The sequence below is a fragment of the Phyllopteryx taeniolatus genome, chromosome 2 (assembly GCF_024500385.1).
Source record: "Phyllopteryx taeniolatus isolate TA_2022b chromosome 2, UOR_Ptae_1.2, whole genome shotgun sequence".
Lineage (NCBI taxonomy): Eukaryota > Metazoa > Chordata > Actinopteri > Syngnathiformes > Syngnathidae > Phyllopteryx > Phyllopteryx taeniolatus.
The window spans coordinates 38,058,357-38,082,347 of NC_084503.1; the positions used below are offsets into that span (position 1 = coordinate 38,058,357).

The window sequence follows — 23,991 nt, forward strand, 5'->3', positions numbered from 1 at the left end:
AGTACTCATTTGAGAGGATAACACGGAATTGAATTTATACACACCTTTCAGCATTCTGCTCCAGAGATTCAAAAACACCCAAGTACTGTATGTTTAAAAACAATTTGTCTCTGATATTAAGATGCCAATAATAGCCTGTACCAATAATTATTATAACTTTTATATAAAAAGTTAATTTGTTTACATATTGGTGTTTATGAAAATGCATGAGCATAATTTGATGCTGGTTTTATATACAACCAAGGCTTACATGTATTACATATTTAGTTACTGAGTTACTCCGCCTCTCACGCCAAACGAACTGGATAGGCCGACCTAAGCAATGCAGAAAGTGAAAGTGAACAGCTGGAACAATTTTTTAATGTAAGGCCTTTTTTTTTGTTTTTATTTTTTGTAAACATTAAAGATACATGTTTGTTTGCAAAAAGATTTCCAAGTCCAACATCCCCGGGAGAGTAATGAGTTCATCTGCTGTTTTTTTTTTTTTCCAGTTTCTGTGGGTGAATATTTGAAACCATGATGAAGAAAAAGAATCATGAAAACTGAATAGGGGAGTAAAACAGTCGTGTTGTCAATAATTCAACAAGAGTAACGCAAATGTGTAATGAAACCGCAAGCAAACACTGTATTTGACACTGTATGTTTTTTAACCAACATGTCTTGGGACTTTCACCCAATCATTTTGTCAATTCCGTTTCTTTGTTCTCCTCTCCAGGTGTGTCTTTTCCAGAGGCACACAGAAACAAGTGCGGCATTCCAGGATGCTAACAGGAACACACTGGTCAAAGAGTCCCAGTGAAATCCGTCCCTTGCATTTCCTGGCTCATTCAACAGCTCCAGCTGTGAGCTAATCATCTTCCTCATCTGAGTCCACCCGCCGCCTGTTGAACTGAGAAAAAAAAAGTATTCAGATAAATCAGAACCTACTCGCTGACAATAATTTGTGACATATTAGTGCAACATACTTTGACTGTTGTTTTTTTCTCTGTTTGCTTGCTGACTTTTTCTAGGATCTCAATCAAGTCTGAATCTGAAATCTGGCAAAACAAAAGGAAGAAAAAATACCTTTGTTAGCAATACGATGGTTATAGCATTGTTAACAAAGTTGATTCCTTCTGGAGAAAGATCGGCCAAAGAAAACAATCTATTACGGTGTGTTTAATCACAACTCTGGTATGAAAGACTTAGGTATTATTATTATTATCAGTATTACAATCAGAATCCTCTTTATTTGCCAAGTATATCAAAAACACAAGGAATTTGTCTCCGGTAGTTTGAGCTGCTCTAGTACGGCAACAGACACTTGGACGACAAAAAATAAATAAATAAATAAAAAATATCCATCCATCCATCCATTCTCTACCGCTTATCCGGGTCGGGTCGCGGGGGCAGTAGCTTCAGCAGGGACGCCCAGACTACCCTCTCCCCAGCCACTTCATCCAGCTCTTCCGGGGGGATCCCGAGGCGTTCCCAGGCCAGCCGAAGGATGTAGTCTCTCCAGCGCGTCCTGGGTCGTCCCCGGGGTCTCCTCCCGGTGGGACATGCCCGGAACACCTCACCAGGGAGGCGTCCGGGAGGCATCCGAATCAGATGCCCCAGCCACCTCATCTGGCTCCTCTCAATGCGGAGAAGTAGCGGCTCTACTCTGAGATCCTCCCGGATGACCGAGCTTCTCGCCCTATCTCTAAGGGAGAGCCCGGACACGCTGCGGAGGAAACTCATTTCGGCCGCTTGTATCCGGGATCTTGTTCTTTCGGTCACGACCCACAGCTCATGACCATAGGTGAGGGTAGGAACGAAGATCGACCGGTAAATTGAGAGCTTCGCCTTTCGGCTTAGCTCTTTCTTTACCACAACGGACCGATACAAAGTCCGCATCACTGCAGACGCTGCACCGATCCGCCTGTCGATCTCCCGTTCCATTCTTCCCTCACTCGTGAACAAGACCCCAAGATACTTGAATTCCTCCACTTGGGGCAGGATCTCATCCCCGACCTGGAGATGGCATGCCACCCTTTCCCGACTGAGGACCATGGTCTCAGATTTGGAGGTGCTGATTCTCATCCCAGCCGCTTCACACTCGGCTGCGAACTGCTCCAGAGAGAGTTGGAGGTCACGGCTTGATGAAGCCAACAGAACCACATCATCTGCAAAAAGCAGAGATGCAATACTGAGGCCACCAAACCGGACCCCCTCTACGCCTCGGCTGCGCCTAGAAATTCTGTCCATAAAAGTTATGAACAGAATCGGCGACAAAGGGCAGCCTTGGCGGAGTCCAACCCTCACCGGGAACGAGTCCGACTTACTACCGGATATGCGGACCAAACTCTGACTCCGGTCGTACAGGGACCGAACAGCCCGTATCAGGGGGTTCGGTACCCCATACTCCTGAAGCACTCTCCACAGGACTCCCCGAGGGACACGGTCGAACGCCTTCTCCAAGTCCACAAAACACATGTAGACTGGTTGGGCGAACTCCCATGCACCCTCGAGGACCCTGCCGAGGGTGTAGAGCTGGTCCACTGTTCCACGGCCAGGACGTAAACCACACTGCTCCTCCTGAATCTGAGATTCGACTTCCCGACGGACCCTCCTCTCCAGCACCCCTGAATAGACCTTACCAGGGAGGCTGAGCAGTGTGATCCCCCTGTAGTTGGAACACACCCTCCGGTCCCCCTTCTTAAAAAGGGGGACCACCACCCCAGTCTGCCAATCCAGAGGCACTGTCCCCGATGTCCACGCGATGTTGCAGAGGCATGTCAACCAGGACAGCCCCACAACATCCAGAGCCTTTAGGAACTCCGGGCGAATCTCATCCACCCCCGGGGCCCTGCCACCGAGGAGCTTTTTAACTACCTCGGTGACCTCAAACCCAGAGATAGGAGAGCCCGCATCAGAGAACCCACACTCTGCTTCCCCATGGGAAGGCGTGTCGGTGGAATTGAGGAGGTCTTCGAAGTATTCTCCCCACCGACTCACAACGTCCCGAGTTGAGGTCAGCAGCGCCCAATCCCCACTATACACAGTGTTGGTGGTGCACTGCTTTCCTCTCCTGAGACGTCGGATGGTGGACCAGAATTTCCTCGAAGCCGTCCGGAAGTCTTTCTCCATGGCCTCACCGAACTCCTCCCATGCCCGGGTTTTTGCTTCAGCGACCACCAGAGCTGCATTCCGCTTAGCCAGCCGGTACCCATCACCTGCCTCAGGAGTCCCACAGGCCAAAAAGGCCCGATAGGACTCCTTCTTCAGCTTGACGGCATCCCTCACCGTTGGTGTCCACCAACGGGTTCGGGGATTGCCGCCACGACAGGCACCGACCACCTTACGGCCACAGCTCCGGTCGGCCGCCTCAGCAATGGAGGCTCGGAACATGGTCCACTCGGACTCGATGTCCCCCGCCTCCCCCGGAACATGAGCAAAGTTCTGTCGGAGGTGGGAGTTGAAACTCCTTCTGACAGGGGATTCTGCCAGACGTTCCCAGCAGACCCTCACAATACGTTTGGGCCTGCCACGTCGGACCGGCATCTTCCCCCACCATCGGAGCCAACTCACCACCAGGTGGTGATCAGTTGACAGCTCCGCCCCTCTCTTCACCCGAGTGTCCAAGACATGCGGCCGCAAGTCCGATGACACGACCACAAAGTCGATCATCGAACTGCGACCTAGGGTGTCCTGGTGCCAAGTGCACGTGTGGACACCCTTATGCTTGAACATGGTGTTCGTTATGGACAATCCGTGACGAGCACAGAAGTCCAATAACAGAACACCGCTTGGGTTCTGATCGGGGGGGGCCGTTCCTCCCAATCGCGCCCTTCCAGGTCTCACTGTCATTGCCCACGTGAGCATTGAAGTCCCCCAACAGAACAATGGAGTCCCCAGCGGGAGCGCTCTCCAGCACCCCCTCCAAGGACTCCAAAAAGGGTGGGTACTCTGAACTGCTGTTTGGTGCATAGGCACAAACAACAGTCAGGACCCGTCCCCCCACCCGAAGGCGGAGGGAGGCTACCCTCTCGTCCACCGGGGTGAACCCCAACGTACAGGCGCCGAGCCGGGGGGCAATAAGTATACCCACACCTGCTCGGCGCCTCTCACCATGGGCAACTCCAGAGTGGAAGAGAGTCCAACCCCTCTCGAGAGGACTGGTACCAGAGCCCCAGGTGTGTGTGGAGGCGAGTCCGACTATATCGAGTCGGAACTTCTCGACCTCACACACCAGCTCGGGCTCCTTCCCTGCCAGAGAGGTGACATTCCACGTCCCTAGAGCCAGCTTCTGTAGCCGGGGATCGGATCGCCAAGGTCCCCGCCTTCGGCCACCGCCCAGCTCACACTGCACCCGACCCCTATGGCCCCTCCCACAGGTGGTGAGCCCATGGGAAGGGGGACCCACGTTACCCTTTCGGGCTGTGCCCGGCCGGGCCCCATGGGTGCAGGCCCGGCCACCAGGCGCTCGCCTTCGAGCCCCACCACCAGGCCTGGCTCCAGTGGGGGGCCCCGGTGGCCCGCGTCCGGGCAAGGGAAAACGAAGTCCATTGTTTGTCGTCATCATTAGGGGTCTTTGAGCCGTGCTTTGTCCGGTCCCTCACCTAGGACCTGTTTGTCATGGGTGACCCTGCCAGGGGCATAAAGCCCCAGACAACTTAGCTCCTAGGATCACTGGGACACACAAACCCCTCCACCACGACAAGGTGACGGCTCAAGGAGGGGAATAAAAAATATATATAAATATATATAAATATAAATATAAATTCGGTTCAGGGTTTATCCCGCCTCCCGCCCGAAGGTAGCTGGGATAAGCTCCAGCAGCCCGCGACCCTAGTGAGGATAAGCGGTAAAGAAAATGGATGGATGGGTATCTATATATACACACATATATATACATACATACACACACACATTTCAAGCATCAGCTCATTTGCATACCTTTCCTGCTAACGATCCATACTGAGCCATTTGAATGAGATAATTCTCAACCACTTTGGCCTTCTCTGGCTTTACCAAAGCAAGACTGTTCACTGTCAGGAGGAGGAGAAGAAAAAAAATAAAATTAAAAAATCAGTCTTTAGTGAGCAATACAAACTAATCAATGAATCATCAGTTATGAAGCAAAATATTAAATATTTTTCTTTATAATGTTGACGTGTCAGAAGGTAGTAGGTTAAAGCCCGCCGCACACTGAATGACCGGGCTGAATGGTATTCGGAAACTAGTTTTCATGAGTGGCCAACATTTTAGCTTTCACACACACGCAAAAAAAAAAATAAGTTCACGGATATTAAGCTTAAGTGCAAGCCAGCTGGCCTCTGCGTTCGAGGGACCATGACTGCCATTAGGTACTGGGATGAGATCCTCAGAGCCATTGTCAGACCTTATGCTGGTGCCGTGGGCCTTGGGTTCCTTCTAATACACAACAACGCTCGCCTCAAGTGGCTGCATTATTTGGAATGCAGACCTTCATGGTTTAATGATTTCGATTTCAATGGATCATGCTTAGGTTGTTTTGTTCTCAACACATTGCGGTGATTCCACTATGTAATGAATGATAATTTTCAATTGGAATACAGTGTTCCCTCGCCACTTCGCGCTTCACGTTTTGCGGCTTCAGTGCTTCGCGGGTTTTTCCAAAATATTCATAAAATAATAACAAAAAAAATACAGCCACATTGGCAGCCATATTGCGGAAAGACGAGTTGTTTCATGTTGATGTGCGTGCGAGAAGGTGTCCCTGCATGCAGACCAAAGAGATGAGTTGACTCAGAGGCTTTGTACATGCCTGTAAATGCCTGTACTGTACGGGCACTCATACAAGGCGCGTGAGTGGTTCCCGGCGCGACATCGACCAATGAGAGCATGAGTGGATTTATCCCGTGAGCTGATTGGCTGTGCATCATTGCAGCCTCACCCAACATCTTAAAAGATGGTTAAAAGATAGAAGCAAGACCAACTTATTTCAGCATTGAAACGGAGACCCACAGCACCAAATGTTTCTCTACGCGCGACACAGAAGGGAAAACTTCACATTGTTTTACGTATGACGAGAGGAGCCTGTTGAAAGCAATCAGGGAGTCGATCGCGTTGAACAACCCACGACATGGTGTCCGTTTATACATTGCAAAATCAGTCACTACTTATTTTCCTTGCCAAAATATGTTTATTAAAACTAGGCCACCTACTTGGCAAGTTGGCATGTACCTGGAATACTACATACCGTATGCAGGAGTTTGTTCATATTTTCCGGTTCAAAAGATGATTTTCTATGGAAGCAACACTTTTTATTCATGTTATGTTCAGTGACAGTTTTGCTGTTACATACTCATCCAAGAGGATCTATTGATTAATTTATTGATTTTAAATTGCTGAACATTTAAAATATTTTATTAAAAGGTATTAAGGATTGTGTTTAAAGGGCCACTTTCTCCAAGTTTTGACTAATGTCATTGTCATTTTGCTGTTTCTTTTCATTGAAGGGCTTTAAAAAAAATCAATTAATTAAAATCAGTTATTGGGGGGGGGGAAAAAAATTCTGATTTTATTTGAATCCTTTGTACTTCCTGAAAATTTCTTCAAATAATCACATGCCTCTTTGTATTGTTGCCGTAACATGTAATCTTAAATTTAAGGGCTCGACTTACATCTGGCACGAGCAGATTGGTCTAGAATTTGGGACAATATGGAGTTCTTCATCTCCTCTCTGTGAATAAAACACCACATTAGTTGAACCACACAAGCAACAATAACAATTTGAAATTTGAACGTTAAAAGAATGTTACCATTCCCTTTCTTTCATAATAACAGCAACTAAAATGCAAATTCTATGGAGGTGTTTTAGGGGCACTCGAAAAACAATAATGCACTTGCACTGCCTGCACTTTTGTTTTGGGAATCTAACCAGAAGTGTTAATTAACAAATATGTGATTGTATTACTCAATTAATACATGGCAGGCCTGGAGTGAAAAACAGCAACAGCTGGTCCCATGATTACATTTAAATTTGGATGGACATCTTGACATCCACTCTTTCAGTGTGGCACTAATACTCCTTCGTACTTTATATATGTTAGTTATTTTCTGCATTGAAAGGCAATTGAGATTATTTCACCTTTGTTTGGCCTCCTCTCCTTGCTGATTCTTTGAGGAATCCTTAAGCGACAAAGCATCACAACCACACAGTTACTATTTTTACATTCATCTTAGAAAGCAAAAATACAATCAAGACTGTTAATTTGAATAAAATATTGAATTAAGCTTCAAAAACTGACATTAGACTAGAAATTACAGGTTTTGCACACAGACTGTTCCATATTTAAAGTGTAATGATAACTTTAGTTGCGATTTATTCATTTAGACGTGTAAATACTGATCACAATTGGTTGTAAAACATCATGAGTGGGCGTCAACCAGTGGTTTGTGCATTACACGTTTATACAAAGACAAAACATCTAACGAAACATCAGGGGGGCTCTTAACTCTGGTTACGATCATTCTAATTCCATGCTACAAACATGCATGTTTAATTAAACAATGATTGGGCGTCTACTTTGTGTTGAGGCACTATGCACGATGCTAGCAGTTCGACTAACAATCTCAGAATGAGAGCGGTGTGCACTGTCATGTAGACAACAAGCTAGCTAGCAAAATGGCAAAAAAAATAAATAAATAAAAAAAAAAAAGAGTAAGTACTATCATATTGAAAACTTGGCATATTAAACTTAACGTACATGAGGCGTGACTTTCACATTTTACAACACATATCGTGTACGTGACAGGTGATTTACTAACATCTCGATGATTAGGTCGGTGAGTGCTAGCTAACACGCTTCCGTTTCTCCCTCACTCCTTAGTCCTTACCCCGTGTTTTGCCTGGAGTTCTGCCATTCTTTGCCGTCGAATTGCTTCTAACTCGTCGTCTGCCATGATTTTTGAGTGCTGAAATTATGAAGAAATGTTAAATACGAACGCTAAAGTCGCATCGCAGGCAAGGCCCTGGCTAGCTCAGGGGAGTGCAATCAACACCGTATAAACCGATCAACTGCAGACTAAAGCTATCGAATACAGAGCTAGACTCATTCGTTGTCGTGGAGGACAAAACAAATGTAGCAAGAGAATAATTGAATTAGTAATTATTAAGTGCAGAAAAATATGAGCTAGGGTGCAAATTAAAAAAACAATAATGACTACATACAGAATGATTGCAATTAAGAGAAGGTATCATGATTGTATGTAAGGTAAAAATGTATATGTTAAAGATGAAGTGATCAATCACCTGTACCCTTTTAAGATAAATATGGAAATAGAAAAATTAGCTCGAGAGGTGAAAAGATCCACAAGGTATCTTGATATTCAAGGAATAACCTGAGAATTGATGACCAGAATAAGTGTTTTTGTTTTTGCTCTAAGGGTGAGGAAATTATGGAATAAATAAAACTTTTTTTTACCATGGGAAGGCATGCAAAATGTGAAATATGTATTGAAATGATCTCGAATCAATGTGTACCTAGGAATTGTAAAAATATGAAATAGAGGAGTAATTTAAAGAGAAGTACAACCCCAATTCCAATGAAGTTGGGACGTGACAGAATACAATGATTTGCAAATCATGTTCAACCTATATTTAATTGAATACACTACAAAGGTAAGATATTTAATGTTCAAACTGATAAACTTGATTGTTTTTAGCAAATAATCATTAACTTAGAATTTTATGGCCGCAACACGTCCCAAAAAAGCGGGGACAGGGTCATGTTTACCAATGTGTTACATCACCTTTTCTTTTAACAACATTCAATAAACGTTTGGGAACTGAGGACACTAATTGTTGAAGCTTTGTAGGTGGAATTCTTTCCCATTCTTGCTTCATGTACAGCTTCAGCTGTTCAACAGTCCGGGGTCTCCATTGTCGTATTTTACGCTTCATAATGCGCCACACATTTTCAATGGGAGACAGGTCTGGACTGCAGGCAGGCCAGTCTAGTACCCGCACTCTTTTACTACGAAACCACGCTGTTGTAACACGTGCAGAATGTGGTTTGGCATTGTCTCGCTGAAATAAGCAGGGGCGTCCATGAAAAAGACGTTGCTTGGATGGCAGCATATGTTTCTCCAAAACCTGTATGTATCTTTCAGCATTAATGGTGCCTTCACAGATGTGTAAGTTGCCCATGCCATTGGGACTAACATAGCCCCATACCATCACAGATGCTGGCTTTTGAACTTTGTGTCATAACAGTCCTGATGGTTCTTTTCCTCTTTGGCCCGGAGGACACAGCGTCCACAATTTCCAAAAACAATTTGAAATGTGGACTCATCGGACCACAGAATACTTTTCCACTTTGCATCATCTTAGATGAGCTCGGGCCCAGAGAAGCCGGCGGCGTTTCTGGGTGATAAATGGCTTTTGCTTTGCATAGTAGAGTTTCAAGTTGCACTTATGGATGTAGCGCCGAACTGTATTTACTGACATTGGTTTTCTGAAGTGTTCCTGAGCCCATGTGGTGATATCATTTACACATTGATGTCGGTTTTTGATGCAGTGCCGCCTGAGGGATCGAAGTTCACAGGCATTCAATGTTGGTTTTGGGCCTTGTCGCTTACATGCAGTTATTTCCCCAGATTCTCTGAACCTTTTGCTGATATTATGGACCGTGGATGATGAAATCCCTAAATTCCTTGCAATTGTACATTGAGGAACATTGTCCTTAAACTGTTCGACTATTTTCTCACACACTTGTTCACAATTCAGGGAAGCTCCTTTTATACCCAATCAGGGCACCCACCTGTTCCCAATTAGCCTGTTCACCTGTGGGATGTTCCAAACAGGTGTTTGATGAGCATTCCTCAACTTTCTCAGTCTTTTTTGCCACCTGTCCCAGCTTTTTTGGAACGTGTTGCAGCCATAAAATTCAAAGTTAATGATTATTTGCTAAAAAGTTTATCAGTTTGAACATTAAATATCTTGTCTTTGTAGTGTATTCAATTAAATATAGGTGGAACATGATTTGCAAATCATTGTATTCTGTTTTTATTTAAGTGTTTAACACAACATCCCAACTTCATTGGAATAGGGGTTGTATAATAAATACAGGAGAGCTGGCAAACGTTAAGATTAATTTTGAGAAAGTAAGCAAAAGATAACATGTTTAGAAATGTATTTGATTTTTTAAAAAATTGGTATTTTATTTTTTATTGCAAATAGTTTAGATTCTAAGCCAAAGCAGCAGTCATTGCAGATCAATGGGTGGCAGTAATGCACTATTACAGTTTGTTTAACCGTTATCTCAAAGACAACATTGGGGTTAGGTTTTCTTTAACATATTTTATGTTGTTTATACAAAATAATTTTTTTGTATGTTGTATTGTGTGTGTGACTTTTTGAGTTAAGTACAGCAGGACAAACACACGGATGGATAATCACACCTAAATTAGTAAAGGCCTTGATTGTGATATCCTGACCGATTATTCTGGTGTGTTGGGTGTGTTAAGAGTGAGTTTTCTGAGCCAAATCTGTCGGGGCTGACAATCGTAAATGTTAAACCTGTGTAATATTTCTGAGTTGTGTCAGCAAACTTCCAGGACATATCAGAACCTGAATCATCTTTATTAGCCAAGTATGTTAAAACTCTCAAGGACTGTATGTTGGAGAGCGACTCTTGTACAACAACAAAAAGCCACTCTGACAAATATACATTTAGGACATATTGTGTCACAAAAGATATATTTCAACTACAAACTACATGTTTTTCCTTTCAAATTAATCACCTTGGAGTCCAAAACGCTTTCCCAGCCTTCTCTGTCACACCTTCATGCCTACTGGAAGGCTTCTTCCGGGGTCCTCCGCAGCTCCGTCATCACGGTTATCTTGATGTTGTCTTTAAAATTTGTTTCTTGATGACCCCCTTGAGCTTGGGAAAGAGGAAAAAAAAATCACACCAAGCCAGGTCGGGTGTGCAGGGAAGTTGTGCCAGTGCGGCGATGTTTTTTCTTTGCTAGGAAGTGTTACATGCTCAGGGGATTGTGAGTAGGTGTGTTGTCATGATTGTTCTGCCACAACTCTCGCCTATTCTGTTCTTCTTGCATTTAAATGGACTTTGGTCAGTTTTCCGAACTCATTACAGTACAGAATCAGCTCTTATGAAAGTGCTAAATGTTATAAAGTTGAATACTGACTCGGGAAATGTGTCAATTCTGGTCTTGTTGGATCTCAGTGTGGCTTTTGATATGGTAGATCATAATATACTGCTAAACGGGTTGGAAACTTGGGTCGGACTAAATGAAACAGTCCTTAAATAGTTCAGGTGCTACCTGGGGAAAACTAGTTATTTCCTAACCATTGGAAGTGTTCAAGCTCATCGAATGGCAATGACCTATGGGGTCCCTCAAGGGTCAGTTCTTGGACCTCTCCTCCTGGATATCATACCCTTTGTATAAATTATTCAGAACCTTAATGTTGACTATCAAAGCTATGCAGATGACACACCGTTATATCTAGCAGTGTCTCCAGATGACTACAGTTCAATTGAGGTGTTGTGTTACTGTCTAAAAAAGATAAATAACTGGATGAGCCAAAACCTTATTCAATTAAACCACAACAAAACTTAGATAATTGCATTTGGCAATAAAGAAAAGAGGATTGATGTTAATACCTGGAGTCTGTCTCTTTAAAAACCAAAGTCCAAGTCCGAAACCTTGGTGTATTGATATATTCCGACTTGACTTTCAACAGTCATATCAAATCAATCACTAAAACAGCATTCTACTAGCTGAAGAACATATTCAGAGTGAATGCTTGCATGTGCCAAGCAGACCAGGAGACAAGAAGAATTTTCAACTGCAATGTACTACTATTACTACTACTACAATTTTCCAGCAGTCTGGGTGCCCATACTGCCTTTCACTTGGTACTACGACAGATGACAGTATACTCACGATTATCGGTGAAGATATATAAGATATGGTGTTGGTCATTTCCAGTACTGTACATCTCATGCCATACAAGCAACAATGAGCACACACATGCAGATTCTTTTCCTCATCATGTGTAGGGTCACTCAAATTTTTAAAATTGGTATACCATATGTGTACTCTGCTTCAATCTTTTAGTTCACAGAGACATATCAAAAAATGTACTGCATGTTACATACATACATGTTTAATAATTTAATTCATATTCCAAAAATTACATTAAGTGGGGTTAAAATATTACTACTAAGTGAAATGTATCAAAATATAATTATTTAATTTCAAAGACTAATACTGGTTGTAATACCTAATTTCTTATAAAGAATACAAATAATTATTGGCACATTTGTTTTTTGAGTAGAATGGCTATAGCACTCGTGTCATTTGAACTGAGAATGTTTCCAAGAAAGAAGCATGCCAGTCGCTGAAGGTCACCACACACTTGACCTCTAGCTCCCTCTGTACGTACTGTACGAGAAACGACTCAAGAGCAGTGGTATGTGGTACTTTTGATCTGCGTCGCTTACGGTGAAGACAATCTGAAATAAAAACATGAAGGTCACCAACTGTATTAAACTGATACGGTTTGTACGATAGTAACATTGGATATGAATTAACTGGAGCAGAAATGTGGTAAAACTGCAAGAAGTGAGGACAATGTTCAGGCCTCCCTAATAAGTGTAAGAACGTTGAAAAACAAAGAAGTTCAATGCACATTCATTGGAAGCAGGTCTCACCTCAGTATATGGGTAAAAGGAGGTCTCCCCCATACTTTCCCAGTACTGAGCAGTTTCAAAGCGCAATTTGTACACACCACACAGAAATTGTTGTTGCGAGATGAGTCCAGGGAAGCGGCCATCAGCATTTGTGAGCCTGTTGAGACAGTATTTCAAAATAATGTCATATTTTATTGATGGATTTTGTGATTTCACTATAGACAAGAAAAGAGAAACATCTCCACAAGTACAAACTGAATACATTTCTATTTGTTTAGAGACATTATCCATCCATCGATTTTCTGAGCCGCTTCTCCTCACTAGGGTCGCGGGCGTGCTGGAGCCTATCCCAGCTATCATCGGGCAGGAGGCGGGGTACACCCTGAACTGGTTGCCAGCCAATCGCAGGGCAAATACAAACAACCAACCATCCGCACTCACATTCACACCTACGGGCAATTGAGAGTCTCCAATTCATGCATGTTTTGGGGATGTGGGAGGAAACCGGAGTGCCCGGAGAAAACCCACGCAGGCACGGGGAGAACATGCAAATTCCACACAGGCGGCGCGTGCCGCCTTTTATAGACATTATGACCTCTTAATTGGATGTATGTAGTTTATTTTATACTCCGGCATGTGGCGCTATTGCATTGTCTGCCTTGATGCCATTATTGATAATCTAAATTTTTTTAAAATGATGTAAATATGTGGTTTATATTCTTCTCTTCTTTATTCGTTAGATGTACAGTACCTCTCTACAACAACAAAATAGGCCTTCAGTAATAAAAACAAAAGTTTCATATTGATGTATATCAAGTAGGAAATATCTTGAGCATCTGTAAAAGAAATTCAATATTTTCCTTGGAATTATAGTAGCTAGCAATATTTTCACATATTTTCTGCAGGTAATCCAGCTTCCTCCCACATTCTCAAAATATTATATGTTAGGTAAACTGAAGACTCTAAATTATCCATAGGCGCGAGCGTGAATGCTTGTTTGACTATATGATATCGCCGCGACTGGGTGGTGACTCGTCCAGGAGGGTGTACCCCGCCTCTTAACCAAAGTCAGCTGGGAGAGGTAGTAAGCACAAGAAAATTGATTGATGGATGTTTTACCCAGTGTTAATCAACAGCCATGTCTCAGTTGAGGGGTCGAGTCGATGTAGGCTGAGGGCTATCTTGGCCCCGGGAACACCATTGGCAGTGTTCAGCACGTGTGTGGTCAGAGGACTTGCCATTGCTCTTATCTACAAAACAATCACCTTATTAGATAGATAACTAGATAGACAGGCAGACACATGATACTTCCAGACTTTTAATACTGTGTACGATACATTCTAAACGCATTAATCACTTTGCAAAGAGTGTTAAAAGGACCCTTTGTCAAGCATACAACATTCTTACCTTATTTTTAGGCAAAATATGGCTCTTGAGTCGCTGTAGCCTGTTTGAACTCATATGCACGGATGAATACAATCCGAACTTCTCTTTAAACAGCAAACTGGTTACGCAAGAACTAAGCTCCTCCTCCTATTTGCTTGCAGCACTTTGTACTTTGTGGGAATCTGTCAAAGTGGGCAGTTCTTCTGGAGCTTAAGTGTGTGCAGATGAGGAAAAAAAATTGTTGTTTTAAGTTTACAGTATTATATGTGTGTGTAGTGAATGTACAGTACCGTATATACTGTATATGGTTAAGAAAAAGTAAAGCATTTGACAACCAAAACCCAATTAACAGCTTCAACAGTGGTGATTATTTACCACATTCCTCCTGGAGGGCACTGCAATGGTTGACAAGAGTTCTCATGTGTAGACAGACATAGGGGCCTTTCATCCCACGAGACAGTTATAGTATTTTCTCTGGGTTGTTTCACGTCTGTGCCCTGCGACTGACTGGCAACCAGTTCAGGGTGTAGTCCGCCTTTCGCCCTAAGTCGGCTGGGACAGGCTCCAGCGCCCTGCGACCCTAAACAGGACAAGCGGTGTTGAGAATGGATGGATAGTTTGATGTGCATTGGCTATGCTATATTTTTTTCCCAATGTGTTAATGCTTTACTGAATAAAACCTTGTTTCAATCTCGTTCTCAGTCAGGCTTTTTGTTTTTGATCCACAGTAAGGTGTGAAGAAGATGTATACGGAGTCTTTGTAGCTACAAAAACAGCGCAAAATGAACTAGTGTTCGCCATTTCCAGTGTGCAATTCAACCACAGGAGCAAAGGTAAGAAAATATATTTTTTGTCAGCCGTTTTCATTTCATTATTTTATATCTATGGCCAAAAAGTGTTTTTCATGAAAATATTTACTGTAATTATGACTTTACTACTGCATTTTCATCGGTTAGCGAATAACGCAAGGACTTCCTGTAATTTAAACAACAATGGTCTCAACATTATGCAGTTAGATGGTCATTGGATATATGATCCAAAAGGTACACGTAGTACATCACACAGGATGGGTGGATATCCATCCATCCATATATTCATCTATCCATTCATCCATCCATCCAGAAAACAACATTGCTGCTACCGAATCGGAAAGTTAAACGTCACCCTAGCCAGTCAATTACCGATTCCCAAATATTTATCTCTTAATACTTCATGCCATCACTGGTCCCTCATTGGTGAAATAAAAACACACTCCCATCACTTGTATAATCAATATGAAAATACCTTTACTAGTGACAATGAGTATTTTCCACTTGGTTCATCTCATGAATGGCAACAAAAACATGTAACACCAAATAATTTGTAATAGCATCATTGTTTTTGTATACAGGTATTTTTTTGTACAAAATAAAGCAAAAGTGAAATCAGACAGCTGAACACTTACAGTTAAGTTTACAATAATGCACAATATTACACACTGACCTGGGTCACAGCACTTTGACACAGCTCTGTGCCATACTCATCATGGAAGAGAGTGGTATCAGTCTAATTGTTTGAAAGTACTAAAATGACTCCAAAATGGCATACTAGTACATACAGAATAACATAATTAAACAGAACTTGATCAAGAGCCGTGAGATTGACTAATCTCTATAATTTACTTGTATTGTAAAGTCTGATAATATGTGAGTGGAGTGACGGATAATTTATTTCCATGGAAACAGTACATTCATACTGCATTCTGAAAATACTAAGGTTTACCACGTATGAGGCGTACACATTGTTTTAACAGCATGTGCTTATTCAGTATTCCTCATTCTGTTAAATGGACTGTTAAAGTCTAAACTTTTGAATTTTTTTTACTGTCCTTGCTCAAGTAAAACCGATGAGGCAGCAGAAAAATTCTTGTCCTTCTAGCAAAACATATGTAAATTACCATGTACAATCTCGTCTGACATTTTCAATTCCAGTCAGAAGAAGGCTTAAACGATTGTGATAAACAGAAATTAGTACTAGATTATTTTATGTTTTCACCAGGGGATTCCAATTCCTCATTTGGATTAACACTGCAATACTGTATTTGGATTATTGCTGGAGCCTTTGTGTTCATGCAAATTCACTGGTACAGCACAATAGGAATGCATATGGATGCAGGTTTCTGCCTCCAGCTGTCCTTCACAACTACTCTGGAAATAAGATTTAACTCCTTCCTGCTCAATCCATCCTAAAACATCTCATATGCATGTATGAGTATGAGGTGTATATTTTCATTTTTGTTTTTCTTTTCTTTTCACTAAAATGCAGATACAGCTGCAGCAACCAGTCAAATGTACAGTGTTGTTTGATATGTGCACTCCCGGTGGAGCTTAGAATAAAGATAGTGGCTTCATCGTTTGCTGTTCTTTTGCACAACTTTTGTCACTTCATTCTTGTCTTCTGCACTTTGTTTTCTTCAAGCCTCATATTTCATCTTCGGGGTCAAAGCTGTGATTGTTCATCTGCCACATCAAACAAAGAGAGACATTATGAAATTGCAAGCTCAGAATGACTCAGCTTTCATCACAAATTAATTCTACAGTGGTCTGGAGAGTCAACTTTCATAAGTCACAGTATAAACAACAAGCTTCCATCCATCCATTCATCTCTTTTCTATACAGCTTATCCTGTTCAGGTTTCTGGGGAGCTGGACTTAGGGCAAAAGGTGGACTGTTGGCTAGTAAATCACAGGGCACATATATAGAGACAGGAAGACAGGCAACCATTCACATTCAGACTGAGTGGTAACTGAACCCTCACTGGCGGGCAACACCATCGGTGACTACCTAAATATCAGTGGTACTTTGATATACAAGTTGTTATTTGTTCCTTGACCATGCGTGTAACTCAAAACACTTGTAGCTCAAATCATCTTTCCCCATTGAAATGACTGGAAATGCCATTAATCCGTTCCTGCCTCTCAATATAACAACAAAATGTTTTATTTTTTTTAGTATACTTTTTAAAAACATACAGTAATGACATTATTAAATATAATTAAAAATAACAATTTTTTTTGGTCACACTTTCCCCTTCGCTGCACATTTGCTGCTCAATCTGGTGTGTGCGCCTCAGACTGCCGCACACCGCGTGATGTGGCCAAACCATCATTTTTGTCCAGGCCCTTATAATGAGTTCGTTTTTTAAAATAATTCTGTCAAAGCACAATTCAAAAGCAATGTCTCAGTAATTAGTCACTATCCTTTTTTTTCTCCTGATGAGGAAGAATGAGCTGCAACTCAGTACGACCGCATTTACAAAACTGAGTATGTCTTTTTGTTTCCATGATGACTAGGGCGGAGCTAGGGGGTTGCAACTAGGCAAGTGGCTACTTGTTCTCAGACAGCCCAGTGTCAGAAGAGAAAAGCACACCTCCACATAGAGAGCAAGTAAAAGGCATATTTGTGACTTCACTGTCTGTCAGGACTTTGTCACCAAGCCACTGGATTACACTTCCGATACTATCCGTGCAGGTGGAAAATGCAGCTGACACATTAGCAGACAAATAACCCCCGTCCCTACGTCGACAAATTTGATGAACATTTTAGTTGGTGCGGCACGGTGGGCAACTGGTTAGAGCGTCAGCCTCACAGTTCTGAGGAGCGGGTTTCAATCCCCGGCCCCGCCTGTGTGGAGTTTGCATGTTCTCCCCGTGCCTGCGTGGGTTTTCTCCGGGCACTCCGGTTTCCTCCCGCATCCCAAAGACATGCATGTTAATTTAAAAAACTCTAAATTGCCCGTAGGTGTAAATGTGAGTGCGAATGGTTGTTTGTTCGTATGTGCCCTGCGATTGGCTGGCAACCAGTTCAGGGTGTGCCCCGCCTCCTGCCCGATGACAGCTGGGATAGGCTCCAACACGCCCGCGACCCTAGTGAGGAGAAGCGGCTCAGAAAATAGATGGATGGATGATTTTCATTGGTTAACTTTCATTACATTTTTATTTACTATTACTTCAGTCAGATTCAAGTTATTTCTGTGACCACTGTGAGTTTTTCTTTCATCAATGGAGGAGTACCAAAAATTTTGTCCACGTGTGTATAAATATTTTATATACTGCATTTGTATGGCTTGGTGGTGGTGTAGCAGCCGGCTGGGTCTTGCTATTTGAAAAACTTGGAAATTTATTTTTTAGCGTGCGTGAAAGCTTGTGTGCATTTTGACTGTAATCTGCAAGTTTCTACATTGTGCAACTGCAATTCAGATTTTGATTACTATGGAGTTTCCCATTGTATGTTAGCATTAAGGTAGCTGAGGTGATGTGGTTCTATTAAATCCACAATGTGTAATTCTCTTTGTTTTTATGTTTTCTTTATGTCAGCTGAGAGTGGCAATAAACATCTTGAAGTCTCTTTTTTAAAGACTATTTACCAATAATAGCTTCCAAATTGCTGCTTTGTTGTGAAGGTGAGTGAAATCACCTGCCACCATACAACACTCGTATCTCAAGTTTCCACTCGCAAGTCAAAGAAAAAGAATCGGCAAGCTTTTAAGTCAGGTCACTCATATCTCCCAGTAGCACTGGATTAGGAACACTGTATATCCAGCAAAATATAACTCAAAATAGATTAGTGTAGACAAAATTCAGCCTCTAAACCAGATTGACTAAGTTAATTTGCTTTGTACCATACAATTTGGCTTGTGAGGGTATGAAACGATATCACCAAACAAAAACATAAGGAAATTAGAATTATTGTGTCCCACCGGAGTTGTTTTTATTTACCAAATGGTGGTCATCATTGGGCCCTCTCGGTAAGGAGGTCTCCCTGTGGATTCGATGATGGGAGCTAGGTGGAGAGAGGGAAGAAAGGGAGTGCTCTGGACTGCTGGCGTACAGCGAGCAAGCTGGGCTTTCCTCCCTCAAAGGGGAGCCTACAAGACATCAGTAAACACGTATAACCATGGAACTATAGAGAGAAAGGAAGCAATAGTCTAAAATGAGATATTGAGTTTTTGTATTAGTTGTATGTTGTTGCATGAAGAGATGGGCAGAGTGACAGCTTGAAGATTAAAGTAGGGAACAATTGTTATTTTTCCCAGGTGCCACCCAAAAGCTATGAGGTGTGGTGACTAGTGTACTTTCAAATAAAATTTTCAAGATACAAATAGACAGCAGTACATGTTAATGTAAAGTGAGAAGCCAAATCAGTGATTACATGCACATGCTGAATACAAACTCCTGTCAAGTCTAACATCTTGAAATGAACATGATCAAGATAACCTGTTTATAGGTGTGTAGACTTTATAAAACCTTTATATATTGTAAAAACATTGTATTATACAATTCAATACATAAGAACAAGGAGAAAGTCTAATATAGAATAAATGCTGGTCTTGTTAGCAATGGTAGCAACTTATGGTGATGACAAATTCACAAATGTGAAAATAGATAGTTTGAATTTGCCAAATAGTGAGCCCAAGCAAAACGTAAGCTTCTGTGTCATATCATACACATACATGTTTATCAATGATTGACGTACTTGTTTATAGCATCGTTTTATAGCAAAATTAAAATACGTTGTAGAAAGTCTCAGGGTACATTTTTCAGTAATGTGATGCAAAATTGTACAAGCACTGCACATGTGTCTTAACATTAGCAGGAACTCCAGTGCAAATCATAATGCTAGTTTGAAAGTTTTCGGGAAAACAGAAAAAAAACAACACATAAGAAAAGTTTTGTTGCCTCGATTCAATCTTTGCCGATTATTATGCCCTAGAATGATTGAAAATCTACATAAACAAGAAAGAAAAAGTTTTATTTTTAACAGTTTTTAGCAAGCACATTGGTATTTTTTAATGGCAGTATCACGGTTATCTTTGTTACAAGAGTCTACCATCACCATAATTTAGAAGCTGGTATTTTCAAGTCAAATTGCACATATAGTTAATTTAAGTGAGGTGCAACATACAGTGAATATGATCTATTAAGTTGACATGTGTGCGCCACAGAACTAAATAGTCAAGCAGTGTACCTTCAGCCCTAAACATTCATTAAAGACTCATGAATATTATTTTTCAAGAATGCAGAAGGTCTTACAAATTGTGACATTTTTTTTTTTTTATAATAAAATTGAGTATGGTAGTTGTGATAAGCAAGGTTGTTTACCGCAAAAAAATGCATTTTATATTCTTCTTTTTAACAATTTAAATAAGCCAAATTCTTCAGAATGATATTGTACATCTATCTCATCTATCCTGCCCTGTTGTTAGTGGCTAATAATCATGTGCACATATTTCCACAAGGGGGCAGCCACAGCTCTCTTGTATCGTGTCGTGTTGTTCCCATTTGGTACTGTTAAATCTTAAGGCATCATCTGTCACAGTGCTTCCAAGCACACTGTTCATTCAGCATGTTATTAAACTGCCATTAGTCCCCATCTCCCCACTGTAGTTGATATCGACCTTGTTCAACATTTCAAAATTCCTGACTAGTGGAAAAATAATGGATTTTGTCAGGTAAAACACCCACCCCCATCTCCCAGTCACTCAGCAGCACCGGGTCCTGAATGATTTTGATCACGCGTTTGACTCTTGGAACAAATGGAGCAGAAATCAGAAATCTAGCATTTCACTGGAGTCAGCCTTAAAATGTTGGGGGACGTAAAAATACATGATATGTCGTTTGACCTCCCTGCACCTTTTTTTGTCACTGGAGTCTCTCCGAATGAATGTCTCACCTTTATGGTCACTCGTGTGTGTGTCCATCCTGTCAAGACTGTCAAGCAGCCCATCGATCTGTGTCTTTATCAGAGTCAGCTCCTTTTTAATCACCTGCAACTCTTCCATGTCCACTGCAGGGACAGAGGAAGTACCGAGATGTGAACCACATCTACAAAAACAGTAGAACCACTGAAACACTTCCTTCTTTACATGTTCATTGATTATAAGACTGGTGCTATGCCTTATTTTTTTAAAGCAGATACTTCTAAGCCTTTTGGTGTTATGTGCTTTTAGTCACTGATGGCATGACCTTCTTAGGAGGCATTGACAGACTATGTTTATATTTCTAAGTAGGCTCTAAAGCGCAAAATCAAGTTATATTCTTGATGAAAGAAAATAATATGTAAATAATTAATGCTGTAGTCAAAAAATGGGAAAACTCTGGCTTTGTATTGGAAAGTGACAATATTTCTTGTTGACAGTGACATATGGGGCTGAAATGTAAATGTAAACTAGACAATTATGGAAATGTGTACTGTACTCTATGTTTTTCTTCCACGTGAAGTCAAGTGAGTGTGAAGTCACTATCCACAACTTTATATCATTTCAGGTATCATTCAGAGAGACATGAGGCCATCAGCATTTGAGAGCTTAGGTTTTGCAGTTTTTGTAAGCATCTCATTCCCTTGCCCATGACTTGCCAATTGACATTGCCAATTGAAATTTAAGCCTGGCAATAAGTTTTTCTGCCCCAGACTGCAGTTCAGTGCCAGTTTGAGAAGCTTTATGGATGTCACACTGTTCCAACAAATAGTACAATTTCATCCCAAGTGAAACAGGATCTGTTCTTGACAAACTACAGGTATGCAGCGGAAGGCCTGCTATGACCACGATTAATGAAAAGACCAATTTTGAAAAGACCTGAATCAGTACGAGTAAGGCTTTATCACTCTCCGAAGCATCTGCTGAATCGAGCTTTTGTTTATGCTGAGTACCAGTGCAGCCCTCTGGATAAAGATTTGTCGGCTATGTGCGAATGCCTCCTCTAGAAGTTTGGTGTTTTCATCAATGGTGGTAGATAGCAGAACATGTACCAAGTGTGGGAGCAGTACGATGGCCATAAAACTTCTCAAACTGGCGCTGAACTGCAGTTGGGGACAGAAAAACATCTCACCAGGCAGCAATTTTGCAACGGTGCTAATGGGTAAGGGAATGATATGCTAGCAAAAACTGAAAACCCTAAGCTGTCAAATGCTGATGGCCTCACGTGTGTCTGAATGACAGAAAATGAAGTCTATAGTGACTTTTGGGACACCCTGTACACTCAATAGCCAAAATATTACAAGTACACTTGCACAATCTGTGTGATTCAATAAATTAGATATATTCAATATTCCACCTTTATTTTCACTGATGCTGTCAGAAAGCTATTCATTTAACAGTATATTTATTATTGTGATGTAAAACTGCACTGCAGCATTCTGAGCGGAGTTTCCAATAATTTAGTTACCTTAGCTGATTAATATTTCCATAAAATGATATGGCTAATTAGTGTATATTGTTAAATATGTCCAGTCTGATCTGGAACATATCCATACTACTCACACTTGGTTGTGGTGGAACTAGTGGAGTGGGCTCTGGAGCTTTTGGAGTGGGTTTTGTCTCGACTGCCTCTGTGTTTGGAGGAGTAAGAAGATGAGCGGGATCGTTTGGGCAGACTCGGCCCCATTGAAGGCAGGGGAGACAGGGAGGCTGGGACACGCTGGTAGTCATACACCCTATAATGCAAACAGACACAAGATAAAATGAACCTGAACCTGTTATATGGGCAGGTGCTTCGTTATATACTACATTTAAATGCTGAAAACAATAATTGTGCAACAAAGAAATGCAGAACCTTCAAAAACCTTTAAACCTCCACGTCAAATAAATGTTGAAGCAAAAAAAAAAAAAAAAAACATTTTAAGTGTATAGTAAAATAAAGAAGCAAAACAAAAAATAAATAACACCAGTTGTAACAACCACAATAATAATACATATTTGATTTACCACTGGTTTTGGATCTGAGTGATTACTAGGGATGAGATAAAAACATATTGAAGTGCAAGAAGAAAAGTGAAATTATGTTTTTTAGGAATTTATTGAATTGATTAAAAATATGATTTGAATATAGGACAAGAGAAAGCAAACCAGAGAGATTATTACATACATATATTTTTACAAGTCCTGAAAATGTCAGACATGCAGTTAAAAACAAAACAACACAAGTTTTAATTTTTATATATGTGTCTTTAATTTCTGTTGCGTTATTTCCAGGTGTTGAATTAATCGTGCTCTGGAATTGGCCCATCCTTGTGGAGGGCTCCATGTCTCTATCTGTCACTGAATGTAATTGGTCCTGCCAGCGCCAATCAATAGCTCACCACCAGGCAAGGGGTGCCACTGACACCCTCTCAGGCCAATTCCATGCCGGTTAGACTAACGCAACTGTGTGTCAACTTGCAATGAACTCACACTCAAACACTAAGTTAACTACTATGCGTATTCACCACCGTCATATGATCGAAGGCAGCCAATCACAACAAAGATGAGGAAAAACAAGCAAAACTAGCTTGAATGGCGCCCTGCGCGAGACCCACCAACATCAACCTGCACACACATGCAAACAGACACTGATGAAAATACACACGAGTAGATCTTATATTTTCTTTAAAATACTGTATATTGAATTATAACAAATAAGAATACAGCAGCAGCAAAGTATAACTATTAAATGATCCATCCATCCAATTTCTCTACCGCTTATCCTCACTAGGGTCGTGGGCGTGCTGGAGCCTATCCCAGCTATCTTTGGGCGAGAGGCGGGGTATATGCTGAATTGGTTGCCAGCCAATCGCAGGGCAACTGTTAAAAGATGTCAGATGTATTTCATTCATAAATAGGTGCACAGCGGGCATCAAACCCTCTGTATCATTATAGAAATAAATTCATTGAACACTTTATTATTACTATTATGATTATTATTGTTATTATTATGATTATTATTATCATCATATTTTTTTTAAATCATCCCACTGGCCAGCACAGGTATGGGGGAGGCACAGGAAGGATCAGGGGTGGGGACCGATGTACAAGTGCCCACTTCACGCTGTGATCTCCTCCTAAGCTAAATTTACAGCATCCGCCCGTGGAGGCCTGGGCTCGAGCAAATCAGTTTTTTCTTATGAAATATTTGGTTGTCTGC

At 41.5% G+C, this 23,991-nt stretch overlaps 3 protein-coding genes across 3 annotated transcripts in view; all 3 read right to left on the bottom strand.

The window, feature by feature from the left end:
* Positions 1-342: 342 nt before the first annotated feature.
* pdcd5 (programmed cell death 5) lies at positions 343-8,040 on the bottom strand. The gene is made up of 6 exons (XM_061766103.1): positions 7,846-8,040; positions 7,097-7,137; positions 6,630-6,688; positions 4,921-5,012; positions 966-1,037; positions 343-889 (listed from the first exon to the last, which is right to left on the bottom strand). Exons 1-6 carry the CDS (start codon positions 7,909-7,911, stop codon positions 848-850), a joined length of 372 nt encoding a protein of 123 aa, XP_061622087.1. The 5' UTR covers positions 7,912-8,040; the 3' UTR covers positions 343-847.
* Positions 8,041-10,572: 2,532 nt separating this feature from the next.
* Positions 10,573-14,215, bottom strand: uraha (urate (5-hydroxyiso-) hydrolase a). The gene is made up of 4 exons (XM_061766104.1): positions 14,076-14,215; positions 13,788-13,918; positions 12,690-12,825; positions 10,573-12,491 (listed from the first exon to the last, which is right to left on the bottom strand). Exons 1-4 carry the CDS (start codon positions 14,127-14,129, stop codon positions 12,402-12,404), a joined length of 411 nt encoding a protein of 136 aa, XP_061622088.1. The 5' UTR covers positions 14,130-14,215; the 3' UTR covers positions 10,573-12,401.
* Positions 14,216-15,321: 1,106 nt separating this feature from the next.
* The window catches only part of si:dkey-234i14.2 (RNA-binding Raly-like protein), a 62,055-nt gene continuing 53,385 nt past the window's right edge, over positions 15,322-23,991 (bottom strand). The window contains exons 4-7 of the mRNA XM_061766106.1: positions 22,353-22,525; positions 20,765-20,878; positions 18,811-18,959; positions 15,322-16,552 (exon numbers count right to left, since the gene is read on the bottom strand). Coding sequence (XP_061622090.1) covers positions 16,514-16,552; positions 18,811-18,959; positions 20,765-20,878; positions 22,353-22,525 — 475 coding nt within the window. The 3' untranslated portion in view covers positions 15,322-16,513. The remainder of the gene's footprint in view (positions 16,553-18,810; positions 18,960-20,764; positions 20,879-22,352; positions 22,526-23,991) is intronic.